This window comes from Poecilia latipinna, unplaced genomic scaffold, assembly GCF_001443285.1.
Source record: "Poecilia latipinna isolate Pla-1442-1.1 unplaced genomic scaffold, P_latipinna-1.0 Scaffold2140, whole genome shotgun sequence".
Lineage (NCBI taxonomy): Eukaryota > Metazoa > Chordata > Actinopteri > Cyprinodontiformes > Poeciliidae > Poecilia > Poecilia latipinna.
Window position 1 is genome coordinate 56973 of NW_015114756.1, and position 26191 is coordinate 83163.

At 37.7% G+C, this 26191-nt stretch overlaps 1 protein-coding gene across 1 annotated transcript in view; it reads left to right on the top strand.

Moving 5' to 3' along the window:
* Positions 1-26191, top strand: part of syt6a (synaptotagmin VIa) — an 88659-nt gene that overhangs the window by 50115 nt on the left and 12353 nt on the right. The window contains exons 2-3 of the mRNA XM_015017422.1: positions 16420-16810; positions 19762-20323. Coding sequence (XP_014872908.1) covers positions 16420-16810; positions 19762-20323 — 953 coding nt within the window. The remainder of the gene's footprint in view (positions 1-16419; positions 16811-19761; positions 20324-26191) is intronic.

Genomic DNA, 26191 nt, shown 5'->3' on the forward strand with positions numbered 1-26191 from the left:
ATACACCCCATTTTTATAACAAGTGAAGCAAACATAGTTACTTGATTGTGCTAAAAAATAGCACTATGTGCCTGGAAAACACATAATATTGTCTCTTTAAAGAACTATTAGTATTGTAGACTTTTCTAGAGAGAAAAGTGCAGTGACTACAAAACTCCTTTCAATGGGGAAAAAACCTCCCAATAGGACTGGAAGCAAGCAGGGTGGCGAGCAGAGGAAAAATGATAAGCACTGAAGAAGGGTTTACCAGTAAATACTGGGAGGGTTATTCTGGTCTGTAACCAGAGCCAGACGAGCTCATTAATCACAACCATGTGGAGGAGATAAATGAGTGAATTCAGCTGCTTCGCCGAGCCGTGCTGGAGCTCATCTTGGTCCGATAACACCCTCATCATGATGAAGCCCCCTCACCCTTGCCATTTTTCTTGCCATCAGCTGAGCTATCATGCATCATGAGGCTGCTTGCTTCTGAGCATACAGGGCCCCAAATGTCAGGCCACTCATGATTTAGCAGCTCTGGAGAGATGGATGCATCATGTCCTTGGACTGAGTAGTTGTTTCCGCAATCATTCAGGGTCCCAAGGCCACAGGTCTCAACAGACCGGAGTTTGTTGACCCCATTAAGACATCTGATGAGGTGGCACATTTTAGTCAATGCCAGTATAATTTAAATGTTCCACAACTGGACTTTGGAGAGATTTAGGACAGTGAAGTAAATGAGTGATTGTGATACAAAAAAACACTTTGTCAGCAATCAAAAAAACTCATTGTCTGACATTTTAAAATACCATCTTCATTTAGAGCATCAGTAGACACCTAAATTGTTTAACATTTAAGAAAGTTTGCGTCTTAGCTTATTTAAAAGTTTATAATTTCACTTTAATACCTTAAATTAACTATGATGAAAAAATAAATGTGGAAAAACCCAAGTAAGATATTATAAAGAGATTACTTGGCATCCTTTATGACTACCTCTAAAAAGCTGGATGTCATTGCATTACTTAAAATGTTTAATCAACCCATTCATTTTATTCTTAATTTCTGTGGAGGACTGAATTGCAGGAGGCAGTTTAAATACACAAACCACATTACACATCTCAATATAGCTGCAGACACATGTCCTTAATGTCAATGGCTTTATTTCTAACAGAAATGGGTTTGGAGATTGAGCCTGAAATTGGAGCAAAGAAGCAAGCACTTTATTAAGCCAAAAGCCAAACTGGTGCTAAGCAAGTATTAGCAGCAGTTTAGCACTGGAGCAAGATTAGAGAAAAAAGTTTTGGAAAACTTGTGCAATTTAGAACCCTATTTTATCTGTTTCCATCGTGAAAGTGGCCCATGCGTCTGGTTTGTTATACACTAGTTCCCCTTTACTTGTTCAACTGGTGGAGAAAACTAAAGTCTGATAATGACAAGTTGTTTTGATAAAACCTTAATTATTAACTTAAGCATGAATCAGTGTGCCATTTGGTGTTTTACTTGTGGCCCAAGCTCAGAAAATTAGCTCAATAATCTATTTTATGGTCCATCGTTTGCAGGAGAGAGAACAAGGTCTTGCGTTTGTCTCTTTTTAAACAATGCATTTGTATTTTCCAAAGATTGATTTTATTTTTTAATGCTACAATCCCTAAAAGTGAAAATAAATAAAAGTATTGGTTAAATTTCTTCTGCTTTAACTTCTTCTGGTACATAGTTAGGCTCTCAAGGAATTACCAAACCATTAACAGTTCAATTGTGTTTTTAGTCACAAATGTTTCCAACACATTAGGAAGTGATATCTCCTTCATGCTGCCTGAACATCCCTCATATTATCTCTACATGCATGACGATTATATGTATTCATCATGATTAACAATGCAATGTTTCAAAGCAATGGAGCATTTTTCAGAAGATGAAAAAACTTTTGTCAAGCAATATCAGGCTCAACCTCCATCTCTAATGGAGGTTGTGCATCCATATAAAATCCCTGGTAATGGGAATTTCTCAAACTGAAAATGAACTTAAGTTTTTTTTTTTTTACAGCAGTGGATTGCAGCTGGTTATTTTTATTGCTATACTGTTGCAAGTTAAAACATCCACACAGCTGTATACAGAAAGCAAAGGCTAAATCGATAAAGGTCCTCCAGCCTTGTAATGTCATAAATTTGCTAGCCTTTATTATTTGATAGCATCATGCAATCCACCTGCTTCCCTGGTCTCTGGAGTTCCTATACTGCCAAAGCACTAACTGGAGTTGCTTTATGACATTTCCTTCCTCTACATCTCGTATAAAAACAAATTATAATACTTCATATTGGATAGAATGCCGTATCTCTCTATATGGTAAAAATTCATTACTCACATAGTGACAGAGTAAGTCCCTGAGACGAGGCTTGGGATGAATGATGAATCGGGCACGAGGCGGATGTATCACAGGTCAGCTGACTGGGGAATGAGGCATGCGTCCAACCGACAACAGACGCAATGATGAGTCAACTCAAGGTCAGGGACTCATAACGAGAACGACAGGAACACTGTCCAGTTTTTCATGGCTTGAAATATTACCCAAACCAAAAAAAAAAAGCCAGCAGAACAGAGGACAGGCATTTAAAACAGCTTTATTAGATGGCATATAAACTCAGGAAACTATTATTAAAACTAGTTTGACACAGCTCCACCTACATTTTTTCATTTATTTGCTATACACATGCTGTATTATATTCACAATACATTTTTGTAGAGGTAAAACAGTTACTTCTCCCAGGAGTGAGAAACAACCAAACAACAAAAAATCCTTGTTTTGTAAATAATCACGGGATATATTGCTACAAATTTTCCTGTTTCTGATGATACAGTTTTAGTTGTAATAACCATGTGTAACAGCAATGGTCAAAAATTTTTTATTTGATTACAACATAAGGATTTCAAAGCAGAGTTCATCATATTGTGTTGACATAAAGTCTACAAATTTTGACAAAACTAAGACATAAACTGCAACTGATCTTAACATTGGTTTTTAAATGTAGGCAGAGGAAAGGCTTTACCAACTCAACCTCTCACAGCCAACTAAGCTGTTGGTGGCATCAATTAACTCACTCCTTGGTTACCTAGCAACAACTTGTTGAGTCACTGGCACAGCAGCAGTTTAAGGTTTCACCACTGTGCCTCATAGCTGCTTAAAAATAAACAGCAATGGTGCAGCGTGAAAACTGTGGATAAAACAGGAAGGGTCATTTTGCACGAATCTGGCAGTATTTCAGATATTTGAAACAAAAAGCTAATCAATAATTATCAGCATCGACTTGCATGAAAAGCTTGATACATTTTTCAGGTCTAACCCAAAGCGTGGCAGTCTGCTTTTTCTAGTTAAAGACAGTGTATGCAACAGTGCTAAATATCTAGTAAGTTAACAGTTGTAGTTGTTAGTTTTTTGTAAGCCATTGGAACAAAATCTCATTACAATTAAGCCAACCAAACGACCATAAACTGAAAGTGATTCATACAAGGAATCTTCTGGTCACTTTCTTTAAGTACATTTTACATTTATGCCCCCAAACTGTCAGCTTAAAAACAATAATTACATCCTCTTGTCCTCTCTCTGAGACGGAAGAGAAGGAAGGATGTGTGAATGACCCCCATGTGTGACGGCGAGCTGTGTGCAGATGGGGTCCCGCGGTCAACAAGCGGGTTAATTGTGTGATAAGACCAGGTGCCAACACTTAGCTGAACTTGACTCTCACATCCTCACGGGATTTCCTCTCATGGCCTCTGATTGGCCAAGGAAGACAATAATCAAGTTTTATCAGAATGAAGGGCGTTTTCAAAGGGAAACGTCATTTCTGCTGTAATCACTTTAATATTTCAGGTTTGGTGTCTAGATTATAAAGTTTATAAGCAGTTAAGGGACTTAGAAAGAGAGGAGTCTGGAGACTGTGCTTGGATAAACTTCACACTTTCAGAGGAGATAACCGCTCTCAGAGTCTCTGCTGGTGGATTATTGAGTGCAAGTGCTGGCATCACTTAGGAGCCCTCTTAAGTCCAAATAGCAAACTTGAGTTTGAATATGGCGAGGCAGTGGTGCCAGAAGCAATGAAGCGAAGGATAGGGATGCTAAGTTCAGAAAGAAAGATTAATATTCAACCTACATTACATTTATGATAAGGATTATTATAATGATAGCAGCTTGGTGAGGACGGTTTTAAGTCTCTGTTGTCAGTATGTTAAACTTATCAACACCATTTCATATTTTTGTGAATAGATCCAAGATGGCGATAGTGTAAGGTTTATTTCTATTCCTTAAAGGTTTTAGATGAACCAATACAAAGACTGTTACGCAGGCAAAGAAAATAGTGAGGCACGGAAATCATGTTGACTGAAGCAGAAACAATTTATCAGACAAACAGTAACGCGTAAAACAACACAACTCTAAAATAGATAAAAGGTAGAAAGGAGAGGAGTAAAAGGCCTGAGCTATTTTATTTACCTCAAAAATATATTTTTTCCACTGCCCTTAATATTTGCAGCTATAAAAATAGATTCAAAAACCATGTAGGAGTAAAGAGCACTGATTTTAGCCACCACATTTACAGCAAGTTTGGACTATTTTCATACTAAATTTCTAAATAAAATCACGGATATGGTAAGTGTTATCTCTGTTACATAGGTTTTTTGTTTACTTAGAAAACTGCTCAGCATAAAAATAAAGTAAAACCTTACGTCACACTAGTCTAAAAGACAGACTGTCACTTGTGTGTGGGGAGAGACTGAAGTAAACAAATCCTGCCTGAATACGGATGAATAAACAATGCATTTAGATCACTTATTCCTGCTAACGCTGCTGTAGCGTGGTTTCTTTTCTTTTTCCATATGTTGAAGTGTCTTCAGACACAGTTTTATGTCATTCCAAAAGAATAATTGAAGCACATTTATGTCCTGTCACATTTATGAAGTATGTATAATATAACATGTACAGTTTGCTCGTTTGTAACATAGTGATCCTATGGCAAAAGTATTTTTCTTTGTCCTGTCACACTTGATGGTTAAATTCCACATCGCACTACAAATGCACTATTTAAAGCAAAAGTAACACACATTTTAAGAACACCTGTTACACAAATACATGCATTTTAACAGAATAATAAAATCATTGAAGTTCAACATAATGGTTTCCTCATTACAGGTTATTAGTATATATTTTGTCATATATCTTCATTTTTTTTAAACACTGTAATCCAAGGTAGCTATAGTTTATTTTCCATAGTTACGAAGTTCCCAAACCAACTTTTCTTGCCCTTATTAAAATTTTAAATTAACAAAAATTGTTTTAGAAAATAGATATATCCTTTTCTGAAACAAAAAGGATATATCTCCTTTTTAGCTAAAGACCATAGAAACCAGCTAAGGAGACAGGTTAACATAGATAAGAAGATAGATTAGGTCTCAGCGGTGGTCTTGCTTTTTTATAAAGAGTCTAATTCTGAAGTGTGAATAAATCAACCCTGAGGTGTGAAAGTTAGAGACACAGTGAGAAGTTCTCACTTGGGGACCTTAAAGAAGAGAAATACCAAATCCCCACTTAATTTGTCCAATTGTTGAATTGCAAACTTTTGGCCTTTTCAATGCTGATGTGTTGTTCAGCAATGAATTTCCAAAAAGAAAACTGCCAGGAGTGGTTGTTTAAAAGTTTCAATTCTTGCTCTTTGCTTCCTGAGATTTTTTTTTAAATTGCATGTCTTGTTTTGCACAGGTGCCTACAATTATGTTTTGATATCTATGGGTGTTTTTTCCTAAACCAAACAGTTTTCCATTTGAAACTAAGCAATAAGGGTTATATGGACATCTCCCTACATTTTATTTACCATTTAATTAGTCAAGAAAATCAGATAGATGTAAATTATCTGCTCGTTTATACAACAATAATAGTGGAAGCTTTTCTTTAAATTAACCAAATACTAAAATGCACCCAGCTTGAAACAGAGAGAAAACAGAAATGTTCTAAAAAAAACTAACCTTGGAATGGTTTGATGTTTTGCATTCCAGGGACAGAATCTGTCTGTCTGCATGCATCCTTTAACTCTGGAGCCAAGTTTGAACATCTTCACAGTCACAGCTTTCTGGACAAGACATCTCTGTGGCATATTTTGGCAAAACTCAGACAGAAAACGCACCAGCTGCTCAAAAAGACAAGGCTAAACTATTTGAACAGCAGTCTTACAGGATATCTTGGGACTCCAGGTTGAAGCCAGATGGAGATTGAGCTGGAAAAAAAAATGTAATAAAACAAGTTCACAGTTTCAATTTGGACTGACGGTGCATCCTCCAGATATTTTATGTCAGCAATGTTGCATTTGAAATTGAAACCTTTTTATTTCTAAGATTTTTCACCTAATGGCTTTTCAGTAAGTAATAGAAATAAGGTTATTTCAATAAATGCCTTCAGAAATTGAGATGTAATATATATTATCACCTTATTAGAAGTGTGGGAGTATGATTTTCCCCTCCACTTGCAGATTCCCAGTCTCACCTCAGGCTGATTTGCTGGGCTCTAAACCCCTCTTTGCATGTGGTGGTGGTGGTGAGGGATTTAGGGATCTGAAGGATTATGGGATTTGATGATTGCTCTGGAAAGGAAAAAAAAAGACAGATACAGAGAAATCCAAAAACAGCTGAAGTAACAACATCAAGATTAGGGTGTATTATTGAAGACCTTTGGGAAAACAGCAAAGCCACAACTTACAGCTCTGACATAAGTATGTTTGTAAAATGCTTCATTTGCAGAGGTGTAAGTTAACATGCATAAGTGGCAAAAATCTGATACATGCAGGTTTTGTAAGGTGGACTCTTCTTAAGTCATTGTAAGCTTCTCTGAAAATGGCAGCCATTAGAACCATCTCCACTCCACATGAATTTGATTTTCTTAACATGAGAACTGATATTACAGTCAAACCCTTCATGCTTTTGCTTCAGACTTTATGGGTCTTGTTTTTGTTTTAAAACCAGAATTTTGATTAGCTTTTATGGTTTTCAATTTTCACAGCCATTCGAAACATTTGTTGAAAGGTTTTATGCTCATTCATCTTTACTGCAACTAAACTACGTTGGAGCCTGGTCCCACCAGAGAGCACCGTTGTCCACATTCCACAAAGACATAATCCAGGGTGTTTCTTTGTGTGCTGCGGTGTGCAAATGACATGGCCTCCCTTTGAATAGTCAGCTGCATTATCCGTCAACTCCATAGTTTTGAAAACCCAGTCAATACTTTATAATGGCTGCTTAATGGACTGCATAGAGACAATGAATATCTGGACTTGAACATAACATTTTGGCCCGTAGGACTGTTGGGAGCTTTTATATTGTGCTTTTCTTTATGTATCTATGTATGTTCTATGTCATAATTTCAGTTGTGTCAGTCATTGAGGACCGTTTTTGTTAATGTGAATTATTTTTGTGGTAACCAGCAACTACTGTAAAACTGCAATGAATCTTGTTTTACTTTTTTGGGATCAACAAGACATTTTTCTTTACAGTGAAAGCTGTGGTCTGTTTTAATAGTGGACTCATTACATAATGTCATTACTGCTGCCTGCCATTTACAGCAAAGTTCACCCTAATTGTCCACCTTAAGCAATTATTTACACCAATATGACCTTTTTAACTATAGGTGCTGCAAAGGTTAACTGAAAATTTTTTAAAAAAATGAGGTCAATACACAGAAATGTTTCCAATTGCAATGACTGATTAGTTTATTTACCACATTTGAGATTATTGACCAGAACCTAATTTGAGTCCTAATCAAAATGTGTAAAAAAAAAAAAAAACCTCACTCTTTGTGTGTTTCTATTATCTGAGCGTTATCTATAATGGGATGGAATATTCCTGCCACAGACAATTCAATTCATCACAGCAAATAGAGTGAACACTCCCTGGCTATAATGACTATGTTACTATGGAAACCAGGTGAGATCTGAAAGAACATGATTTTTTTTAAAAAGCAAAGGATGTAGTTTTCACTCAGACTTCAAAACAAATCTTAATTAAATGTTCGTGTCATCAGAAATGCCTGATAAGATTCAGAAATTCTGCCTCTGGATGAAACCTGAGCAATGTGTGGCCACAAGTTGCCTGCCACAGGTCACCAGCGCTGTTCTGGATATATTTCATAATAATGCATTTATTTATGAAGCTCTTTGACTCAAAGGGCTGTACAAGGGAAGCAGCTCTGGATCCAGTTGCAGTCGCTGTCATTTTGTCTGCCTCCTGTCTCAGTTAGTTACCTATAAACAAATTATTTTGTTGCCACATACTTAAACATTGCATATTACATTGATTCCCTTGTCATTTAAATATGATAATGGATTATGGTAATAATCCACAGATAGTTTAAATAAAATGTTTTCTCGTTTTTTTTTTTTTTTTCCAATACAACGCAAATAAAAATAACTGAAATCCACATATACTCGAGACCCCCTCTAAAAACTCAAATGGTGATCCAATGGCTATGATAACTGAAAACCTGTTTTAATAATTCAAACACCAGATGTAATTTAATGTGCATTAATACACACAGTGGAAACCTTCGTAGCACTACAGCTTCTAAAAATAATCCAAGTATTAGAAAACGCTGTTTTTCTTTTCTGCCAATAAGTTAATGTTTTTTTGGTGTCTGGAAACAAACTGTTTCAAAAACCTCCCGATTATTATGTCACAACTGCGAGGCACTGCCCCGTTACCTAGCAACCACAGCTGAGTCACCTAGCAACCCGAGCAGAACTCCTTTGCTTTTCAAGCAGGTATTGTACAATTGTTAAACCAGTGTTCTGTTCGGACCCAGGGTGAAAGACCTATAGACTTATAACCTGTTCAACCAATAGAGCCCCTTAAATTTATCACTTAAAGCTCAGGGGACTTCTGTCTTTTTTTGTCGCAAATGTTTTACTTCATAACGTCAGTAAACATTTTTCTGACAACTTTTTGATTTCATAATTTCAGAATATTCTAAGTTAATATTATAAATTCATGCTTGTGATTATGGAACATGTACCTTTTTTGTAAGTTTTTTGACTTTTTGACGTTGCATAATATCCACATTTTTACTTGGAAATATGTTGAATTAGTCTAGAACTTTCTGAGTTTTTTTGGCACAATTTTTGCAACGGAGTATTAGGGCCAAACTAAGAAAAGATTAAAAATAATAATAATAATTATGAGAATAAAGTCACAATATTATGAGAATATACTCATATGATAAAATAGCTATAATACAGAAATAAAGCCATAGTATTATGATAATTAACTTATATTACAAGAATAAAGTTGTATGAGAATAAAATTGTAGTATCTTGACTGCATTCTCATAATTTACTTTTAAAATTTTCTTAGTGTGGCTAAGAATCTTTATTGTTGAATATTTTTCCTCCCTCACCAATAATTTTTTTGTGTTTTTATCTACAATGGCACTAATACGCTTGTAGTACTTCCCTAATCCTCCACTCCCATTCCATGCAACCTAGAACCAAGCTGGGAAGCTTTATAGTGACACTGATAAATCCTTGGTGACGGTTTGAAGGTTCTTCTTTTTGATTGACTGTAGGATTGAGATAAACCACTCCACCATGGCATGGGTGTAATCATTAATAGAGTGCTAAACCCTGAGGTCGGTGTAGGCTTGCGCTGTCGGGGGAGATTTGGTCCGGAGGTACTAATATGTTCACACGGCTCTGCTTCATTACCTATCTGTCTAGAGAGGAAGAACAATGGCTTTTTCAACCATGCTCCGTTTCTCCAGCACTCTCACCCGCTCTGTGACTCACTGCATCATTAGCTATCTGCATTTAGTTCATCTTCTCTCCTCAACACAGGAAGAAGGTGAAAAGGATGAAGAAATTAGCAGCATTTCAACTCTATCGCCTCTATGTTTTACATTTATGACAGCAGAAAATACTTAATGTAATGTATACACAAAGATAGGCATCATGTCATTAACCTCATTACACCTTTTCTGATAGGATTTAGCTGCTGTAATTACTGAGAGGAATGCGTGATGTAAAAAGTGTCTAGAATTTCTTCTACTTTTTCTCCGTTTGTCAGCTTTAGAAGTGGCAACTTCTTCAATATGCATTTTTCAGCAGGATTACAACTAAACATAAAGGTCCAATTGGGTTCCAACCTCACATTGCTTAAATATTAAGTACTTTCCAGAAAGGCATTGGAAAGTACTTGACATAAAAGAAAGTTACACAATGCAGGTAAGGTCTGAGAGGAAGGAGATATGTTATTTATCAAAACTGAAGCACACCCAAGGCAGAATTTCCAAAAAAAAAAACGAAACATGATGCACAGACAACAACCAGAAGCAACCACAAGGAACTAGAAAGAAGGTCTGACAAGGAATGACGGAAAATCGAAACTAGAACCAGACGTGTGGGGAGAAATTTAAGATAAACTAGAAAAGCATGAAGTCAAACCATGTAGAACAAGAAACCAGGTCCAGCTGGGTAACAGGTGGTTCTAATAATTACTGAAAGCAAACCAGGAGCTTAAGTGCTTAATTTTCCAAACATTTTTGGCATTAAACCCTTTATTGACAGTTACCAAACAGGAAATTGGTGGAGAGAGGAGGAGGGTAAGGACTGGCCTCTGTATATCCTTTACACCATGCAGAACCCCTGTTTTCCAAATGTTTATCATTTGTTTTTTCTACTTTTTTCTGAGTTGAACTCCCTCAACATCTATTTACTATTTACTCTATTGATTGAAGTTCATGAGATGGTTGGGGACTTAAACATTCTCTGAATAATGAATTTGGTGTTTTTTGGTGGGCCAAGCACACTTTGCAGATCACACTCTTCTTTTTTGTTTTGTTCATCATCAACATACTGCATTTCTTTTTATGAAGCTTTACCTGGAGCAACTAAATATGTTGCACCACCTTTTTTCTCTAAATATCAGGGTTTTGGAGAAAGAACAGCTGCAGAGTTTAGGGCCAACGTTTGCACAGCAACCGGCAGATGTTGAAGAGCTGATGGCAAGCTAAAGAGAGGAGCAGGCGTTTTCTCTTCTGGGTGTGATGGAAAAACTCCAATCTGGCAAGAGATCAGTGGTTCATCATCACAGCACGTGTTAAGCTGTGGTGACTGAGACTTAAAATTTCCCTGTGAGGGTGGGTAATCCAATGAGACACACTTGTGAACAGGATTTTAGGTTTTATTCCAATAAATGTGTTTGTGAATATCTGAATATCTTTCAGGATGACCATAATGACTGTGTGCTAATGAGCTTACCTCTGGTCAGCTGGGAGAAAGATATCCTCTAAATACGCACAGTTAATAAACATCATCATTCAGTCATCTGTGAGCACAAATGAGAAATGCAGAATTTTTATCATTGCCTGTGAGTCTCAAATGACTTCAGAAAATAGATTGTATTGGAGTATGCTGTGAAGTTGCTACTATTTCCATCAGCAGGTCATGGTGGCCAATCAGCACTCTGCACCTGATAATGATTTGTTCGGAAAACTACAAAAAAGGCCTTGACTTCATCACGTAGCAAAGAAAACAACACATTTATCCATCAAACTGGAGTCTACACCTTCTACAATTCTACATTTTTTGTGTGATAGGCAGCAGAATTGTTTTTTTGTGGCAAGCAGATCTACCTCAGGGTTTCTGGCAACAGCTTTCTTGCATGTGAGATGGTGCCTTGCAGATGTTTCCTCAATCTGGGATGTTTTTTTCACTCTATGGGAGGACATGCATGTGTCCAGCCAGCTTTAGTGGGCCGGTTTGGAAGGTGTGTCGTCCAGCTGGAGCAAATCTGGTTCTGTTGGGGAGTTCTGATTCCCCAACAGGATGGGCATGGTTTGTCTGAAGCAACCAGCAAATGATTGCTTTCAGTTTTGACAATGGTGCTTGGCAAAAGTATTTGTACCCTTTGAATCGATTCATGTTTTTTCACAATACAACCACAAAATGTATTTTATTCAGCTTGCATAACATAAATCAACACAAAGTAGTGCACACTGAAGAATGATACATCATATTTTTTGTGTTTTATGTTCTTGTGGGTAAAATAAGTATTGAACACATCACAGTTTTTCTTAGTAAACATATTTCCAAGGGGGCCAATGACATAAAATTTTCACCAGGTGTTGGTAACATTCCATGTACTCCGTACACAGAAAGAAACCAAAACAAATAATTAAAGAAACTAACTTATGTGTAATAATGTGAAGTGGCACAGGAGGAAAAGAATTGAACACACTTACTGATATTTATTTAATACTTTGTACAAACGTATGTGTTGGTCATAACAGATTCAAGACAGCCCTTGTATGGTGGAACTGTAGTCACATGTATTGTTCGATACTTATTTTACTCATTCTATGTGCAATCAGTCTGTCTTTCCTGCTCTTTTTCTTGGTGTTCATGATGCTGTTGGTTTTACTAGAGTTAATTATATTAGAGTAGGATAGACTGAATACAAAAGCATGCCATACTTCAGGTTTTTGTTCATAGAAATTATGTTGAAACTATTTATTCTTTTCAGTTAAATTCACAATTATCAGCTTCTTTATTTTGCCACATAAAATGTGACTAAATCATATTGAGGTTTGTGGTTGTAATGCGACAAAATGCGATGAAAAAAATCCTTGACATTTTATTTTATCTGCCTTTTTTATTTTTCATGAGAAATTGTGTTGCTATCAGCAAAAAGACAATGATACAAACAGTCTTTTCATCTTCTGGAAGCTGCTCATTCAAATATGAATATGTCAAGGTCAATGTGCCTGGTAAACAATCACAAGCGTATTAAGATCACATGTCTGGGAGTCTGCTCACACAGTCATGTTTTTTGGTGCCAGTTATTTTCACACTGTGAGGTTCAGCCCGAGTTATTGCGTGAGAGGAGAGGGACCAGTGAAAAGACTGTTATTATCACTGTCAGCTCTCGAGCTGCAGCATCAAAGTTCAGGCTCAGATGCATTCAAATGTGAACATACTCAAATGATTCATTCTCATACAATGGGACCTGGAATGCCACTGTGTCTGACGCACGGCTGCATTTCCATGAATCTGGGCAATCACAGCAAACATGCATGAAAATCGCTGTGTTTGTTCTGTAACACAATAATCAAGTCAAGGCTGTTTGTACATCCTGTGCAAGCAGGGGCTTCTAAAGTTAACAGCAAATTTACAATGCTTTGATCATGTCAGCTTGAAGAAGTGCAAACGTTTCAAATGTAAGCATGAAGCACAGCAGGTGTGACAAAATGCATTAATGAATCCAGCATGACTGAAGTTCAGAACGCCTTACCATAAATCAGGCTTGGGCTGTTTTTCTGTTTGTGTCTGTTGTACACCGTTCAATGTCAGAGATGTCCCTGCAGTGGAAACCCATTAAAACTAGAAAGAATTACATGCTCAACTTGAATTCCCATCCCGTCAACACATTTTTGTAGTGAAAGACTGAGACGTATGGCAGCGTGTCTGAGAGCACAGTCTGAGATCAGCTTCGATTTGCTGTGACCAAGGATGAAGACTGCAAGCGACAGTCCAGTCCGGATGAAGCTCTGTGGAGAGCCGTGTGAAATTTCACATGACGTGGAGGCCAGGGCCGCGGACAGCTGAGAAATCCTCCTCAGGGATAAATCCCTGAGACTCGAAATCCAGTCCGTTGCATGGCTAAGCCAAAAAGTTTCCTTAAAGGACTTTCCAATTAGTTCAAGTTCCTTGTAATGAATCCCATAAATTTGGGCACATTGTGATAGGAAGCTTAAAAAGTAGCCCATTGACATATTAAATGAGTTCCCTTTTTAAATTAATCAAAATTATGTTCTTTAGTATTTTTACTCTCATGAGTTTCACTGGATAATCAGAGGGAAATAAAGCTCTACTTCCACTACCTTTATGTAATAGTTTCAGGATGAATGTTATAGATTTATGTATTTACGAGATCTGCTCCTCATCTAGGAAAATTTTCACTTATCCATTTGAATTCAGTTTAATTTAAATTAATTTTATTTAGGTGAGGCATTTAAAAAAAGCTAATCTAAATCAAGTTACATTCAGTCTATTCATTTCAGTCAGTATTCATTTTTAACATCCGGCCAAATACAAACATTGCAAATCTATCCAATGCTACAAAGCAAATGTCAGTCTAAGGAAACCTATAGATTATAATTTATTTTGGGATTTCCTAACAAGGTGGTTCCAGTGCCAAACCAGAGCTGTTGCCCAGTTCTTTACGTTTACCACATCTCTTCCAAAATATATTAAATATATTACTTGTATTCTAAATTGTTGTACAAGATAACAGTGCAGACAATTTATTTACGTGGAGCACCATATTTGGCTTATCATTTTCTACAATTGTCTTTTGATCACCAGCGTAATCTTTAAATGCATGGGGCAGTTACTCGTATCAAGGTGTATTGAGGTTTGATTGTTTCAACAAACCTATTCCGTCATGCTCTTCCTGCAGTTCAGCCCCTTAAGGACGAATGATGCTAATTAGCCTCATACGCGTTTTGTTGTGAATATAGCACATGAACACCACAAATGTTGGTTGAAACGCATGCCAATCGTTCTCCATCCATCCATTTTCTTTACACCCTTGTCCCTCAGTGGGGTCGGGAGGGTTGCTGGTGCCTATCTCCAGCTATCGTACCGGGCGAGAGGTGGGGTACACCCTGGACAGGTTGCCAGTCTGTCGCAGGGCAACACAGAGACAAACAACCACGCATACACACACTCACACCTAGTCATGTTTTTGGACTGTGGGAGGAAAACGGAGTACCCGGAGAAAACCCACGCATGCACAGGGAGAACATGCAAACTCCATGCAGAAAGACCGGGGTCGGGAATCGAACCCAGAACCTTCTTGCTGCAAGGCAACAGTTCTACCAACTGCGCCACTGTGCAGCCGCCAATCGTTCTGAGGATACTATTTTATCTAGTGGTCAGAGTTACAACTACATGTCGTTCAGGGAAGCGAACGTGGGCAATGGACAGGCTACATGTAATTTGGCTGATAAGCTCGGTAAATAATCTTAATTGTGAGCTAGATTGCGCAATAAACGTGACCAAAATTAAACAAGTTATTTTCTAACTTGTTATTTTCTAACCCTAATTTTGGGTTTTAAGCTTTTTAGTGACATGAGGAAACTAAGGAATGGAAATGAGTGATACTGGTACTAATAAGCGAAATATAAAAATCAGGTATAGTTGTAAAAATTTTAAATTTAAAGGAACAGGAATTAGTAATAATTAAAGAAGCTTAAAAAAAGTATGCTTTGACTCAATTTCAAAGTCCTGTTTCATTCTAGCATGAGTAATAATTGTTTTTTGTTTAATTATCTTAAAACTATGATATAAATCTGCAGAAATATTTGTGTGTATTGGTTTATTCTTCCAATAATGGCAAAATTATCCTCTATTTCCGCTATTTATGTAATTCTAGCCAAGACCTATCCTGCACTGTTGTAAACTAAGCTCATGATGTAACCTGGAAGAACACCAGCAGCAGGTTTCTGCTCATGTCAGTGCTCATATTTGAGTTTTGGTGAGAAAAGGTCGAGTCAAAGCCATTCCCACATGCCTTTATGGAGCCTTTTGCTCTTTCCCTGGTGCATTCTGTGAAGAAGAGGAGCTCAAGCATCCTCTGAGTGGCCACTAAAACTCTCCTCTGCATGTAATTGTAGATGCAACTGAACAATCAAAACGGAACACTGAAGCAAATTTTTGACAGCAGAGTCTAAATCCCCTGTGAAGAGCAGGAGAAGACGCTCTAAGCCACAGGTGCTGAGTGTAATATTTATTTAAAGGGAAAAAGGCTGCACTTGTAGACTCAGTACACTTCCCTGTGGATTTTGTCCTTAGCTCGTTGCGAATCCCTGCAGGGTGCTTGACAGCCTTCTTGGTGAATGTCCAGCTCTGTGTGTGTTGCTCATATAAAGGATTTTCATAGAGAAGAAAATAAACGGGCTTGACTGTGCATTCATTTTGTTTGTGCCTGATTGCTAAAAATACCAGAGATATTTCTGGTATCCTTGTGGCTTTGGTTGTTTTAATGCAAATGCTGAATTTGTTTGTTTTTATTAATAATTTGCCACATTTGGAATAACATATTCACAGCCAATAACATGGTGGAAACTAGGAGCCAGCTACGCTTGGATTTAAATTATGTTTACTTTGCGTATCCCTTGGCTGAACTGACTAATGGTGGTTTGTTTTAAATATTTATGAAGCACGTCGCACACTGTACTTACACAATGCTCTCGGTGTTATATAGAAACCACTGATGCAGCAGCAGACTGTATCAGAAACCATGTTCTAATAGTCTCTTTCTTTCTCTCTGTGTGTGTCCTCTCTCACCCTTGTAATCACCATCTGTTTGTCCATATTGTGTGATCCTCTGCTTCTGGTCCCTGCGGCTCACCACCAGACGCTACTTTTGGCCTTGTGCTCGCTGTGTTTCTTGTTTGCGGCCTCGTTCTGCTGGGCCTTCTCACGTTTGTCTCCTGGAAGCTCTGCTGGGTGCCTTGGCGGAGCAAGGCCCAGTTCCCAAGCCCGTCTCTCAGCCCGGCCTGTGGCCCGCAGCACTGCCCGCTCCAGCCACCCCTCCCGCTGGCCAGTCCCCAGCAGCAAGCGATCACCATGGCGACAGAGAAGGTGAAAGACCCCGTGGGTTCGATGGGCTTCCTGGAGGCGGCCGTGAAGATAAGCCATACTTCCCCCGACATCCCCGCCGATGTGCAGCTCTCCATGAGGGAGCACTTCCTGCGCCGCACACAGCGCATGCAGAGGCAAACCACTGAGCCGGCCTCCTCCACACGGTTAGTGTCACACACACACGCATGCAAATGCAGACCTCGCTGCATATAAAACTGTCAGGTATGGTTTGTTCATATAAAAATATGTCTAGGGTTGCATGCTGGCTGTGAATGCACACTGCAAAAACACAAAATCTTATCAAGTATTTTTGGTCTAGTTTATAGAGCAAATATCTTAGTACACTTTGAACAAGACAAAGCTAACTTTTCAGCAAAGCTTGTTTTAACTCAATAATTACTTAATACTGATGAAAAAGTACTATTTCTAAGTAAAATAATCTGCCAGTGGAACTAGAACTAGACTAAAAATATTGTTCCACTGTTTGTTTATTTCACTGACAACTAGTGCTTTTTCCTCAATATTAAAGTATTATTAACTTACAACAAGCTCATATTTCTTGATGAAAAGTTACTTGTAAGTTAGTTTTATGTTATTTCAGGTGTACTAAGATATTTGCACAAGAAACCAGACTAAAAGTACATAGTACGGTTTTATGTTTTTGCAATGCAGACTTTTTACAACATGAATTGTAGACGTTCCATTCACTACAAAAACACAAAATCTTACATATTTTTGGTCTAGTGTCTAGTCTTAATTTATTTTTACTCTTGAAACAAGCAAAATAATTTTACAAGCAACTTTTCAGCAAGCTATAGGAGAGAAGAGAGAGAATATTTCAATATTGATGAAAAAGTACAAGCTCCTTTGGCAGATTAGTTAATTTATAGCATGGAAAAATGTATTTTCATACTGAAATGATCTGCCAACGGAACTAGGACTTTTTCATCAAGAGATCATAGTAAGGAATTATTTACTTAAAACAAGCTTGTACATCTTACTGAAAAATTACTGTACTTTGTCTTATGTTAAGTGTACAACTATATTTTCTCTAGAAACAAGACCAAAGTACTTGGTAAGATTTTATGTTTTTGCAGAGTTAGTAAATATAAATAATGCAAATTAGAAGCAACCTCAAGCTGCAGCACATTTTCACGGAACAGTCGCCGTATAACTAATATGAGAGAATTACATTTTCAAAGCAAGTTGGTTCTGCAGAGATTAACTTAATATACATTGTGGTTGTCGAACATAATTCAGCCGCAACTCTCTGTGGGTCATTCTCATAAAGCTGATATGAGTCCTCAAACTAATTAATGAAACAGAGTACACAAACATATGCTGCACCAGAAGCACTTTGCAGCATATTTGGAGCAGACTAAGAAGCCAATATCAGTTTTTTTTAAGCCTGTTTTATTGCACCTTCCACACTTATTAGCACCCTGGGTGAATATGTGTCAAAATCCTTGAAATAAATTTAACCTTTATTAAAGCCGCATAACATCATACTGAAAAATGTAAAAAAAAAAAGAAAAAAGAAAAAAAAAAAGAAATCTCACCCTTAATTTTTGAGCATTTTCATGAATTGTGTTAAAAATAACAGTTTCTAATAAAATCTTTGTCGTTACAATGATTGGACAAATTGAACAAATTCTATTATATGTTGGTAACACATTTTCATTTAATTCACACTTTACTTTTTTTGTTTCATCATCATCAGTTAATTCAGTTAGTAATCCACGACTTTCAACTTACCCGGAGCACAGATAGGACATGACACAGACATTTAACTACTGAGCTTGGCCACAGCCTGACTCATTGCTTCAGGAGTTTTGATATTGTGGTGAATAATCAAAATTAAAGCTATGCTTTTAAAAACAAAATACATAAAATTCCACCAGACAGTTACACTATTCTTCCAAATGGTTTCACATGACAAATATCAATATATTATGAACTGTCTAAACTGTTTATGATCTGTTTAACACAAACACAATTATGTTTCATTCATTGAAGAAGTTTGTTTCTGATTGGAAATGGGATAGCCATCTCTCAAAAAGACTTTAAAATACATAAAAAGACGAACAGGGCTCATTCACACCTGCTCTGTTTAATCTGCTTTAATCAAGCTCTAGAAAGTCCAACTTTGGTCCACCTTGCAGTTAAAGAGCTTAACTTCCTTTTCTTGTAGAAGTTAAGCTCATCTCACTGCGGACAGTTCCAGCATCTTCCAGTTTACGATAGGGTTGAGCTTTGGTGGTTCCCAGGTTGCTCTTCAACATCCCAACCAATTTCCTTTCAGCTGAGGCTGACACTTTGGGTGAGATGAGTCAAAGCTTTCAACACAGTTGGACGTTCCAACACATCAATGATCTCAAACAGACTTTTAGAAGCAGGCTAACATTAAGCTTCTGAAATGGTCACAACTTCAACCTCCCAGGAAACCAACCACTTTAAATAAGCTCTTTTATTTTTGATGAGCATGGTCAAATATCAAGCCAGAGTTATTTCTATTAACTTAATATCCATAAAAAATATTTGATAAAGACATGCAACATAATATCAGTGGGCGTGTATGTATATATTCGAAGCTGTATTGATAATTTTGAGCCTGATTGGATCTGAATTTTATTATTCATTAAACTTATTTGTTGTATACCACACCAAAAACAGAAGAATTCAAATGCATATAAAAAGCCCAACGCAAATGTTACGTTCATGTCAGTGAAGGAGCTTCTGACCAGCACTGTGTTTCAAACCTTTAAGCTTTAAATAAAGGCGAAACCAACACAAGAAATTTGAATAGAGCGTCTTACCTAACAACCATAACATCTTGGTAGAAAAAGTACATTAAAATCTTTTCTGTATGTGATTAAAGTCAAGAACCATGGTTATGTTGTGTGTAATTGCTAGGCATATTTAGATTTTCTTTTTATCAGAGATACATGTGCCGGCAGGATTGTTAGAGTCTGTTGCTAAGAGTGAAAAAATCCTCTGCCCTTTGTCAACAAGAGTGGGTCTGTGCCTGTTAATTAAACAAATCCCACAGTTATTCCCTGCATTCTCACTGCAGCTGTTTAACACAAACGCCATCTAATCATTTCTGTCTCTTCAGGCACAATTCATTCAAAAGACACCTCCCCAGGCAGATGCAGGTGGGCAGCTTAGATCTGGGAAACGACTACGTGGTGGACAGGGAAGAAAAGCCAACCAGCCTGGGTCGCATCCAGCCAGAGCTCTACCAGCAGAAGGGCTCGGAGTCAGAGGAATCGTCCAAGAATGGCGGCGAAAAAAACTGTGGCAGGATTAACTTCTCGCTCAAGTATGACTACGAAAATGAGGCGTTGCTTGTCAATATTCTCAGGGCCGTTGACCTACCTGCCAAGGACTTGTGTGGCACCTCTGACCCTTATGTGAAGGTCTACCTGCTGCCTGACCGCAAGAAGTTCCAGACGCGCGTCCACCGGAAGACGCTCAATCCCACGTTCAGCGAAAGCTTCCAGTTTCCTGTGCCTTATGACGAGCTGCCCGTCAGGAAGCTACACATGAGCGTCTTTGACTTTGACCGATTTTCCCGGCATGATATGATCGGGGAAGTGGTGCTGGAGAATTTGTTCGAGATGTCGGACCTGTCGAGGGAGACGAACATATGGAGGGACATCCAGTATGCTACAAGTGTAAGAATCGGCTTTGTTCTTTTTCATACTTTAGGTCCATCAATCTATTCATCCATTGTCTACCATTGTCTATAACCACTTATACACAAATAGACTTTTGATTGATGGCTAGAAAATGGAAAGTTGACATTTTGCATGGTTTTATACTTCTATTTGGCTTTCAACTGCTTCTGAAAACAGCCATAATGCTTTAAAGACACCAACTGCTTTTTGACAATAAGTTAATGTTTTTTGGTGTCTGGAAAATGAGCTGTTTCAAAAATCTCCCGATTGTTAAGTTACATTTGAAGGGCACTGTGCTGTGGCCTAGTAATCCCAGCTAAACCCAACCGAAGCAGATCACCATGATGTTTGGTCAGCTGGTTTTACTGTTTTATGCGCTGTACAGAGTTTTGTTGGAGACTTACCATCCAGAAACCAATTGCTGAATTCTTGTTGGTTGTGCAGAAGGCTCCACTTCGACTTTTCAAAGACGCACCAATGAATAATTGTGCATCTGTTTGCAGCCATTTTCATATGCAAGTATAAACGTTGAGTCGCAGGGCGTGGCCAGCAGCAGGTTATTTGGATTTAAATTGACAGGAAGACCTAAAACAGTTCTGGAAGGAGATAAAATTGTCTAGGACTGATTTTCTGCAAAAAAAAAAAAAAAAATTATGAAAATGTTTTGTATAGTCCATAGACTGATCCTGACTTGTTCAAGTTAACATAATAGATCAACTTTAAGTAAAATCAGGTTTGCTGCTGTAATATGGCAAAATGGGGAACAGTTCAAGGTGCTCTACGTAAACTGAGCAAACATGTATTGTAATTATTTTATTACTTACATTTGGTACTACTATAAGACACAGATTAACATTGCAGATATCCCTTTTGGGTATTCAGATAACTATTAATCCTCTATTTTTCAAAATATTATTTTTTCTTCTGTGTTGCATGGTGGCACAGTTGGTAGTAAGTGCCAGGTAGACCCAGTTTAGGATCTTTCCTGTTTGGAGCGTTTAAGTTCTTTTTGGGTACTCCAGCTTATTCTCACTGTTCAACATCTTGAATGTTAGATTAATCAACTACACTAAATGTCCCTTAGACATGTGTGTACATGGCTGTGTGTCTCTGTGTTGCCTGTAATAGATTGCCAAATGACTGCTGGAGATACCAGCCCCTCACAACCCTGCAAGGACAAAGAGGTGTAAATGATGAATGGGTGGTTTTTCTCAACCAGATAAGATAATATTTAAGCTGCCTCTAAGAGCTGCTTATTAACTTACAAAGCTATCTGATTAGTAATTTCTACACACAAATGCTCTTCAGCTGCACATCTATATTTCTCAGAACTTTGAGTTTTACACGAAAGTCAAAAAGGTACATTTATCAAATGTATATGCATATTTAATTTATTTTCGGACTGTAGTTTCTTTAAAGTACAGGGTTTTTGGGTTATTGCACCTCTTGAAAGGATTATAAAATCTGTTAGTATTTTCTCTAATTTCAAGGCTGTTATAGTTTGTATTTCATCCATCCATTGCCATTTGCAATTTTGCTGCTAACCTTTAAATTTACACTCGATGCACAGTCGTATTTTGATGCTCAGCAAGCACTATGCATCTCCTCAAGGAGAGGAGGAAGTGTAGATGTGAGCTTCTGCAGTAGTGCTAAGATGGGTTCCAGTGAGAAAATTACAGCATATTAATGTACATTTGGTGTTTGAAATTTTAAAATAGGCAGTTAGAAGCATTTTAGAGGGATTCTTAAACTGATACCAGAGATTCACGGTAATTGTTTTTCCAAAACCCTGATGCCAATGTATTTACACATCTGCTATTTAAACCTTGACCAATCCACTTTTGCTAACTATGTGGTAACCTGTGTTTTATTGCACATTATTGGGGCATGCAGCTTTAGGTCTGGAGCCAGCTATGCCTATGGAAGGGTTAGGGTTGATTTGGAGTTTTTTCTGGTAATTTTATTCTTCTGAAAGTCCCAGTGAGGAGCTATTTTCAGTTTATCTGGCAGAGATCACCAGACTATATCCTGGTATGTAATTTGTTAGAAACCTTTCACTCTAACCAGGCTTCCAGGGCCTTTGGAGGAGAAATTGAATGGAAATATTCATCCTCTGTTTTTCATCAGGCACACAATCAGAAGCATCTAGCAAACTCCACCTTTGCTTTTGTGATGGTGGGGCTGAAAAGACTTTGTGTTCTACGTGTCCCAAACAGACAGCCGTTTTAATTGTTTTAATGATTTGATTGGATTTAACAAAAATAAAGAATCAGTCTGGGATTATGTGACTGCAAATAAAAGCTTTTTGTAGATTTTTATCAGAGGTGCCAATAAGATTGCAGGGTGAGGGGAGGCTGTGTGTTACACTCATAACTTTTAAAGTAAGTTTTGTGGCTTCGTAACAATTTCCAGAGGCCGTTTTCAAGAATGACATGTTTACTTGTTGGCAGCACATTAGGCGCCTCGGAGCCCTTGTCATTTTATCACCTCCACATTATCTGACAGGTCCCCTCGCTCCTGCTGTTGAACTTCTTCAGGGGTTGTTAAATAATCTCAACATTATTGCTTTGCGGGCAGAAAAGCAGGCATCCTTTCTTGGCACACTAACTTAATTGAACCACCGATTGATTTTATGACAAAACGCCTTGCTGCCATCAACTCCAGGATAGGTAACATAAAGAATGCACAGATGGTGAGTGTTCAAAAAGCAGCTGTACGACGGTGAAAGACTTAATGAGTGCAAAAGATACCAATATTGAGGTATCTTTTGCCCTCTTGGATTATCTGATTGGAGGGAGATATTTACTGATAGCCTCAGCTCAGATAAAGATTACAAGCACTGCAGATAATAGAAACATATTGATTTCAAGCAATTTGTCCTGTGCATTTGATCAATACAAAATATTATCAGAACGATTTCACTGGCTAATCGCATGTATGAATAGAGGTGACTATTGATCAGGAAGCAATGAATACTAAAGGTGACGTATATGAAATTAATAAATACATTATAAGGATGTAATAAAACAGAAAATCAATTAGATTTCAAACACGTTTAAACCTGAAAAAATGTTTTTTTCAAATGATTTTTGAAAACATTAGAGGATCTTATAGGCTGTATTGCTTTTTCCAGTTTACTATGGTGCGACTAGTGCTAATGTGTGATTCTGACAGATCATAAAGGTCACACAGATGTGATCCAGGGCCTGGCTTCATTTTTAATTATTCATGGGACTTTAGTGGAGCTCCAAATGTCAAAGGTACACAGATCAATATTAGTAGGTCACCAATTCCCGTTCAGGTATATTTTCAGGTTTTTTTAAGCAAAGGACACTATAAGTATGGTCCAAAAGTGCAATAGTTTTATTTATAAAAAAAAATTCCCCTCTCACCCTCCGTGGGTGGTCTCTCTCTTTCATCCTCTGAGCTCGGGTCCTCTACCAGAGGCCTGGGAGCTTGAGGGTTCTGCGCAGTATCTTGGCTGCACATTTCTGGACTGAGATGTCTGATGTTGTTCCTGGGACCTGGGATCTGTTTTAGCCACTGCTCCAGTCCGAGGGCCCCGATGACCACAGGCACCACTGTGGTCTTCACCTTCCAGGTTTTTTCCAGTTCCTCTCTGAGGCCCTGGTATTTCTCCAGTTTCTCGTGCTCCTTTTTCCTGATGTTGTGGTCACTTGGTATTGCTACATCCACCACAACGGCTTTCCTCTGTTCTTTATCCACCACCACAATGTCCGGTTGGTTCGCCATTACCATATATATATATATATATATATATATATATATATATATATATATATATATATATATATATATATATATATATATACACATACATAGCTTTTTGCGACAGGACTGGTGTGGCCTCGACTTTTAGTGTGTAAACCCCAGTGTTCCTAGAAAAGATTCACGCTGTGCAGATGTTACTGTCATCCTCCTATACAGCCTGCGATTCTACACGGACAACCAAAGTGTCACTTTATGCTTTTATAGCTCTTGATACATCTCTTGATATATTTGCTGTACTCCCACATTACGGGAGAACCTTCCCACCCTTCGAACAGAATCCCACACTGGCACAGCCGAGAAATCCGGATCGCAGCTGTATGTGTGGCGTTAAGACTGCTGCTCTCTGACAGGAGGCTTATGGATTTGCCAATCATCAAAGTTCTTCCCAAGCTCATTCAGTGTGATTAGGGCTCTGTGAGACCTTAATAATGTTGATGGGGCTAAGAGCCCACATATAGCAGATATCAGGACACTCATTCCACTTAATAGTATTAGCTCAGTAAGGACTCCCATAGGACTTTCTTTAAGTAAGCTAGCGTTAATATTTAGGAATGTAGGCAGGTTTATAGGAATATGTTAGATAGAAGAAGGCTAAAATTTCAAATATTCATTGTCTTAAACACATTTCACGCTCAGTTACCTACATTAAAGTATAACGCTGTAGCTTTCATATTTTCTGCTGAAGAGCCTCGAAGGTTTAAAGTGAAGCTGTCTGCTATCTGGTTTTGGTGTGGCACCTTCAGGCTTCTCTTTATCACTTTCATGAGCACCACATGTGCATGACAAATGGAGCAAGTGGAGCAACAACTTTCATTGAGTCAAAAAATAATTCCCTGCAAGTGGACATATTTGCTAACTCTTGTTAAGTGTAATTATGCTTTCCAAATGTTAAAAATCCATCCACCATCTCGACCTGCTTGTCCATGCAAGGTTATTGGGGCGTGGCCAGGTCTCATCAGTCATTAGCTGTGTGCAAAAAAACTGATATTTCACCAATGTTGAAAGAAACACAATTTTGCAATTGTGGTGTTTCCATTAAATAACAAACGCAACTAAAATCACATGTGGATAAGTTTATTTACACGATAAGTCATTGAAGAACATGCTGCGCAATGATCTTCCAACTATTTCTTAATGGTTTGCTCCAATTGTAACATCGGGTGGTTGATCCTTTGGTGTTTTGCAAAATAATAATTTTGATACGGCCAAAAAAAAAAAAAAATCCTCTTCATCCCAGGGGAAAAACTTTTTATCAAAAAAAGGAGAGTTTATTCGAAATTGGCATGTTTCTGTTATGTTAATTTATTTTCAAAATGTCAAATTCTGCAACTCTGTGGTTAATGGAAATCCAGCTTGAGTCTGAGTTGTTCATTTCTGTTTCTGAGGACATACAAACAAATATGAAAGTAATCCAGTCTGTGTCTGGCCCAGTAAACATTTTAACGACTTAATCCAGTGGTAAACTGTCTTAAAAGTGTAGTCAATAGGATGGATGCATGGCTGGATGGCTAGTACAATATTATTCTGCATAATGATAATATATTATCACAATTATATAAATTAAACTTGTTATTCTTTTTCCCTATCTTATTGACATGTTTTGTAACATATTCCAGTTCCAAAGTTGTCCACAAATTATATGTAGCCCATAGATTAACATTCACATCCATAAAAACTAGAACTTACCTGAGAAACGTGTAACAAAAACGATTCACTAACCTCTCAGCATGATTCTCCCTGATACTACAGAAGGATCATTAGTAAGGGAGTAGGTGCTAATGGTGTGCTTTTCTCTTGCTGGTTCACAGTTAATTCTGAATCACTCCTCATTAATGAGGTATCATTCATTAAACTGATGATTCATTGATTATCAGATCATTATCGTCCACATGATTCTTCTTTTCAAAAATACATAATTTGCCTGAAAATGGTGAAGATATTGTTTCTGATTTAATGTCAAACACACCGTTAACTGATCGTCAGCCCCTTTTAGATTATAGTTTCACAAGAAACAGAAACACAAACGTGCCTCTATAGCAGGGGTGTCAAACTCAATTTCACCGAGGGCCACTT